Raw genomic sequence first — 6,798 nt, 5'->3', positions numbered from 1 at the left:
TCTTACCTCCCTTTGTGTTTTAATGCTGTTGCATTCGTTTGCTTTGAGTGGCACTCAGATACAAGATGCTCAATTCTGTGTTTCACAACTGGTTTGCACATCACTCTCCTGTGTGTGTGTGTGTGTGTGTGTGTGTGTGCGTGTGTGCGTGCGTGCGTGCGTGCGTGTGTGTGTGGATGAATCTTCTCACTGCTATGTCAGATAAAATGACGAGTCATTTGATGCCCAGATTTTCTGTATTGAGCGGCAACATGAATTTTGTGAATGCGTTATCTCTTAAATAACTCCACCGCATTTGAAGTAATTTTTCCAAACTTCATATGCATGTGCATTAATGTGCATGTTTACAGAAGCCCAGCAGTACTGCCACGATGAAACATGCTAGGGTAAACTTCACTGATAAAACACGTTGCTCACTTGAAACTGCTTACACATCATCGTGGACAGCTGCAGCAGCTCTCAGTTGTGGCGTATAAAGGAAGACTGACAACTGCAAACCAGGGCAGAGGAGAGAACTTAACGATGGTTAAAGCACTGCGTGGATAAAACCAGAGCCAAGAATGAGGCAGCAAGAAAGAAAATATTACTTAACTCGAATGCACTTTCCAAAGAAATCGATTTGAGATTGCTGCTTCTTCTCTCCTTTGTTTCCTGCTGTTTAAAAGTTGCAGCTTAGTGGTGTTAAGCAAAATTTCAAGATAAAAGTAAGATAGGGTTAAAGTTAAATCATGACCTGAACAGTATTTCTGGTAAAAAACAAAAACATGAAATGTGTAACTTTTTGTGTTGCGTGTCTCACATGAACAAGCTATGGTGGCACTGTGACAATACACAAAATTAAATGTGTGTTTATGGTCCACGCTTTTGACTCCCACTTTCTGCATGTTATTAATCACAAATATTGGCAGATTTGACTAAATTAGCTGATAACACCTTCCTGTGACTGCTTAGTGGGATTGCTGATGTTAAAGTAAGTGAAATCAAATAAGGAAAAGTGTGGCATCTTGATATTAAAGAACACTTTCTCTGATGGTCAATCAGTGACTTGGGCAGGACTGCAGGCATTTTCAAGCTCTGTACCTGAATCCAGGAGTAATAACAGAACAGAAGAAGTGTAATGGGAACACTGGTGATGGCTATGCTGACAGCATGTACTCTGGAAATCTGCTACATTTCTATTTTGCTCAGCTCCACTCTTTAACCTCCATCAAGACCAGGAAGTTAACAGAGCTTCACACAAGCACTGACGTAAAATGAGATTAGATCTGTTGGCCTCACGTCACTGATGAGGGAAAGCTGAGTTTCCACCATCCCTCAAAGCACGTCATAATATATGATGCAATGTCCAAATGCAGATTAAGAGAAGTCATTAATTTAGTATTATATAGTATGATATCGGGCACAGCACAGAGACAAGAAACACGTGCTTGGTGAAAAATTCATCCAAAATATTCTGTCTGTTGTCAGCTTCTCCCGCTCCAGCTGTTAGTGTATTGAACCACAAAGCAAGCCATATTATTTGTTATATATGTTTTTTGCTTTTGTTTTTTAAATCCCCTTTGCTCCTAGCACATGGCTTCAGGTGCAGATTTAATGGGCACAGCAGCACTTTCACATGAAACTCACAATCTGAGAGGACAATCTGGGAGCTGAAAACCCAGAAATACATTTTTCCTTCAGTTTTTTAAGCTTTGAAGGTTGAGGTAAACTGTTTTGCACAGAGTCTATCAGACTTTATCGGACCAGTGAAGCATTAATTACTTGTGCTGAGCTGGCACTCCATCATGGGAAGTTTTGGGTTGCCATGGAAACTACCACTGCTGTTTATTTTGCTCACTGCTGCCACCCCCTCTCGTGCTTTCTATTTCTAGCTAGATTTCCTTCGCTAGTTGTCTATAAAAGAGGAGGGAAAAAACCCAGTGATTGATAGGCAGTTGATTATTTAAAGAGTCATAATCTGAGACAATTGATTGACAAAAATCACTGAGAGGCTTTTGTCTCACATTTTTATTTATTTATTTATTTATTCACAACAATAAAGAGAAAACTGCTGAGGACTTCTGAGGTAAGCCGAGCTGTTGGAACCCACACATGCACTCAAGGCCACAGGGTGGTTTTCTTTTTGGGGAAAAAAGAAGATATTTTAAGCAATGTTGTTAACGCCTTTCTGACAGCTTCAGTGTTTTCAGTAGTTTGCTGTTTTCTGCTGTTATAATGGTTATGCTAGAGTTCTTTCTGTGGCATTTACATCAATGAGACACCAAATTTTTACTCTTGCAATTTTATGAGAAAAGGTAAAAGAACATTTTTGAAAATCAGGAAGCAGCTCCACTGAAGAGGAAAACGCATTCAGATTGAGTATGTCACAAGAAGACATTAGTTTGACATAAATGACGAAAAACAAGAGTTTTTTTTTGACACGGTCAGCAGGAATAAATTATTGTTTATCACTGCTTGGGCTCTGACTAATCCCCAACACAGTTACCCTTGACTTCTTATCTCTCAGTAAATGTAATGAGTTTGCACCATTTTTTAATTGAAAACATGACAGTGGCCATAAATTGCTCCATGTTGAACAATGGAACAAGGGTTCCTGCTCTAGGTGTGCAGAAAATGAACTGGCTACACTGTACAGCCAACAAAGTCGAAACTCTGGAGGACATAATGGAGCATTTTAATTCATCCACCTGCTGTTCTGACCTTGACGCCATTGTTTCTTGAATTATTTATTTAATACAGACCCATTATTAAATCCTCTGGCTGAAATGTGACCAAAAGGGCATTTGCATTTCTGGAGGCAAGTTATTCAAAATAGCTTTCTCAACATGTTTTCCTAAAGGAAAACGCAAATGCCCTTTTGGTCACATTTCAGCCAGAGTGATTGAAAATGACACTGAGAATGCTGTTTGGCTGTTTAAAAAAACATATTGACATAAAACATCTTTTATGGTACTGATTGGTCCTAATATCGTCTTTGCGCATACCGTTGGATCATATTCATGTTGAATGAAATGAGGAAAGTGCAGATGCATATGTGAGAGGTTCTAGCCATAAACTTATCTTCTTTTCGGTCCTGCTGTTTGTAAAGAGCAGCCAATCAAGTAACAAAGTTGGCCTAAAGGCAGGGTAAAGGGAGATAACATGACCATGGAGCTGGGGATGGGTATAATCCCTACCATTTAGGTGAGAAAAACTTCTGGGCAGACTGGAAAACTGACAGATATTATCTTTCACAGTCCTGAAATCTAAGCAGACTACTACAACATTTTGGAGTTTGCCAGGTTTTAATGCTTTCATTGGTAAAAATCTTATCTGAGAATAATTTTAATCACAGCTTTGCATGACACGCTCAAGCTCTATTATCTCGAAGAAAGACATTAAAGGTCACGTATCCTGCCAAGAGGAGCTCATTCGTGGTTTCATTTTCAGGAGTAACTATTTTAATACTTTAATACCCCAAGAGTGTAACACAGCATTAGCTTATGCTAAAGTGCTGCTGTATATTAATGTAATGTTAATAAGCAGGGGTGGCTGTGGCTCAGGTGGTAGATCAGCTACTGATTGGAAGGTTGGTGGTTCGATCCTTTGCTTCCCCAGTCTGCATGTCAAGTATCCTTGAGCGAGATACTAACCCCAAGTTGCTCTCTGATGTGTTCATCAGAGTGTGAATGTAGATTAGTTTGCACTTGTGTTTAGAACTGGGTGTGAATGAGGCATGTTGTATACAGTGCTTTGAGTACTCTGGGAGAGTAGAAAAGCGCTATATAAGAATCAGTCCATTTACCATTTAAGCAGTCTTGGCTCTAAACACATTTCTCATGAAGAATAAACCTAGTATCGAGAGCTCTTAGGTCATTATGGAGTCTGAAGCAAACAAACAGAAGCTTTTTTAACTGCACACACATGAAATCACCTCCATGATTATTCACATCTGATCTAATTATAGCAGCTTCAGTCCCAATGAAAATCTTTATTCTTCTTCTGTGGTTTTGATTGATGAGTTTCTTTGTTCTACTGTTACTTTGTTTCTTGTTGCAATTTGAGGCTGTTATTATCAATTATAGCTTCACTGAAACAGTATTGCCACTCTGTTTCTGGCCTGCTGTTATTTTATTTTTCCCCTTTAGATGAGAAATATTTGGCATATCACTTAAATATACAAAAGAATTAGCCCATCAACCATATCAACAACAGACTTTGGTCTATCAGGTATCTTAGAACTAGATTACTTGAGCATTATAAAGTACAAAAGCTCAAAAGAGTGTGATACTTGATCATCACAGTATAACACAAAGTCACCTCAACTTAAGCAATATCAGTCCATTCAGAATGGAGGCATAAACCACTGTAAGCCAGGTGAACAAGACGACCCTCCTGAAAATTGATGGTTTTGCAGGTGGTGGCTACGGGTCATTGCTATCTCCTTATCCCCCCTGACTGATTTTACTCCAGTTTTGCTTGTTGCAAGTGTCCACTGCATGTCGTATGATATTGTACCTGCAGCCCATTCAAGTTACAGCTAAACCAACTCCTTGCAAGAAGGTTTTCTGTATCTCCCAGCAGAGTCTGAAGAGAGATACCAGGAGAATGGCTGTTACACAAGGATAGGGCCTTAGGAGGGAATCAGCCTGGCAGCAGGACTTGTATCTGCACCTTTGTAGGAGGAGGAACAGGAGGAGTGCTCCTAGAGCCCTACAAAATGACCCCAACAGAATACTCATGTGCATGTTCCTCATCTAACTATCAGAGTGAGCCGCTATAAGCATAGCTTGAGGTCCCAAAATCCTTTGCTCAAAGATTAACACCATCTATTACCCACTTAGTCTTTGTAAGGCACTTTGAATTGGCTTTTTAAATGATGCTGTCTTAATGAGAGATGAAGATGGAGGGCAGAAGCAGATGTTTTAGTGGCCCTTGGGGCAAATATCTCCTGCTCTGATTCCTGTTGGATCAAATCAGAGCAGGAGGCAGAGGGTGTAATCAGCAGTATACTTTCAGGATTCGTTTCTGCGCATTCGATTCTCTGTGTTCCAGGTTTCTCTTTCCACTGTCTGTTTTGTTTTCCATTTGATTTATCCATTTCACTCTTGTTTTTGCAGTACCGCTTCTTTCCTTTAAGGTTGGGGGCAGCACTGAGAGATCAGCAGAAATGTGCTGACATCATCTCCAAAGATCCAGTCATAGCTTGGATGGGCGTGAAGGGAAGGGTGGGGGACCAGGGAGGAGAGGAGGGAGAGAGATACACGGAGGATGGAAGATGCGAGGAAGAGGAGGAGGGAGGAAAGCAGGAACTGGGCATCAAGAGAGAATACTGCAGCTCCCTCTCAGATTCTACACACACACACACACACACCACGCACACACCGATGAACTGGATCATGAGGCTCTGAAGCACACGCCCACAACAGCAGCATCACTGTGCTGCACCACAGAGAGAGACCAGCCTATACTCCCATCTCTGACTCTCCCTCTTTCAGTCTCTGTTTGCCTCATTCTCTTTCACACACAAACACACACACACACACACACATAGAGCCAGACACGTGCTGCAGGGAAGATCTGAGTGTTGGGTCGCTGAGCATTCATATCCCCCTCCCCTTCTTCTTCTTTCTCACTCTCGCTCTCTCTCCTCGTTCACCTTGTCTGTTCTGGCTGTATGGTTTATCGTTGCGTCAGAGTCAAAGACAGCCAGCGAGAAGCATGCCGGGGGAGAGCACTCACAGATCCGTGCCCAGCGACAAGCATCCAGGGCAGGAACCTGAGGAAACAGGGCTCCCTGGACCAGGTAGGACCACTGGGCTTGAGCACTGGGAAAGGAGAGGGTTTCCATTGATACTAATTGAGACAGAGACCAGGGCGTAATTGAGAAGAAAGGCTCAAGACTGTGTTGAGCAAGTAGTATTTAACAGATAGGATAGGAAGGACGGAAGTATTAGCAGGAAGAAAAGCAAAGGTAAAGGATTATTTGACAAGCACTAACTGCTCAAAAGAACCTGGGAGATCTCATTTTAGACCTGGGTGATTTCTGTGTGTCTGACATGTGCAGGCTGAGTAAGCTGTGATTCAGTTGCATGTTTGCTTCCTCGGTAAACTGCATGTTGCCTCTCCTTCCCCCTTGCAGCTATTAGCAGCCTCCCAAGAGATTCCACCCCTAGACATCAACTCTTACCTCGTCTCCTTTTACTCCCCATTACAGAATCCAAATTAGCAATCTTTTCCTTTCAGCTACCACAGTATTGTATGTACCGACTAATTTCATTGTGTAACTGCCCCCCCCCCCCCAAGCATCCAGCCTCAGTCCTCATCGGATTCCCAGTGCTCTTACCCCCACCCTAAATCTGGCCCCCGTAGTCTCTATCACTCCTCCCACTGCCCCATGTTCATGCCACATCCGCATCCCCATCTCTACATCAGTTTTATGCAAGCTGTATGTGCAGAGCAGTGTGGCGTAGCTCCTCCCTACCCCCAGCTTCAACAGGAACATGACACAGCAGCATGGCAGAGCACAGTTTAACACAAAAACACAACCTCACAGGTACAAGAGCTTTCATTATTTTTGTTGTTTATTGTTTACTATATAAGATCATTAAATATGGTTATAGGTTATAGTGAAAGTTTTACCTTAAACTTTATAATCATTCTATTCTATTCTATTATACATTATTTTTGTTATATATTATAATTATAAATGACTTTGATCTTATTAGATAGATAGATAGATAGATAGATAGATAGATAGATAGATAGATAGATAGATAGATAGATAGATAGATAGATAGATAGATAGATAGATAGATA

The 6,798-nt window shown here is 41.4% G+C and overlaps 1 protein-coding gene across 1 annotated transcript in view; it reads left to right on the top strand.

The window, feature by feature from the left end:
• Positions 1-5,258: 5,258 nt before the first annotated feature.
• The window catches only part of nacad (NAC alpha domain containing), a 12,245-nt gene continuing 10,705 nt past the window's right edge, over positions 5,259-6,798 (top strand). Inside the window, exon 1 of the mRNA XM_005738542.1 lies at positions 5,259-5,785. Coding sequence (XP_005738599.1) covers positions 5,701-5,785 — 85 coding nt within the window. The 5' untranslated portion in view covers positions 5,259-5,700. The remainder of the gene's footprint in view (positions 5,786-6,798) is intronic.

This window comes from Pundamilia nyererei, unplaced genomic scaffold (assembly GCF_000239375.1).
Source record: "Pundamilia nyererei isolate P.nyererei 1_Seehausen unplaced genomic scaffold, PunNye1.0 scaffold00084, whole genome shotgun sequence".
Lineage (NCBI taxonomy): Eukaryota > Metazoa > Chordata > Actinopteri > Cichliformes > Cichlidae > Pundamilia > Pundamilia nyererei.
The sequence above is the reverse complement of the archived record's forward strand: the minus strand, read 5'-3'. Positions and strand labels throughout refer to the sequence as shown.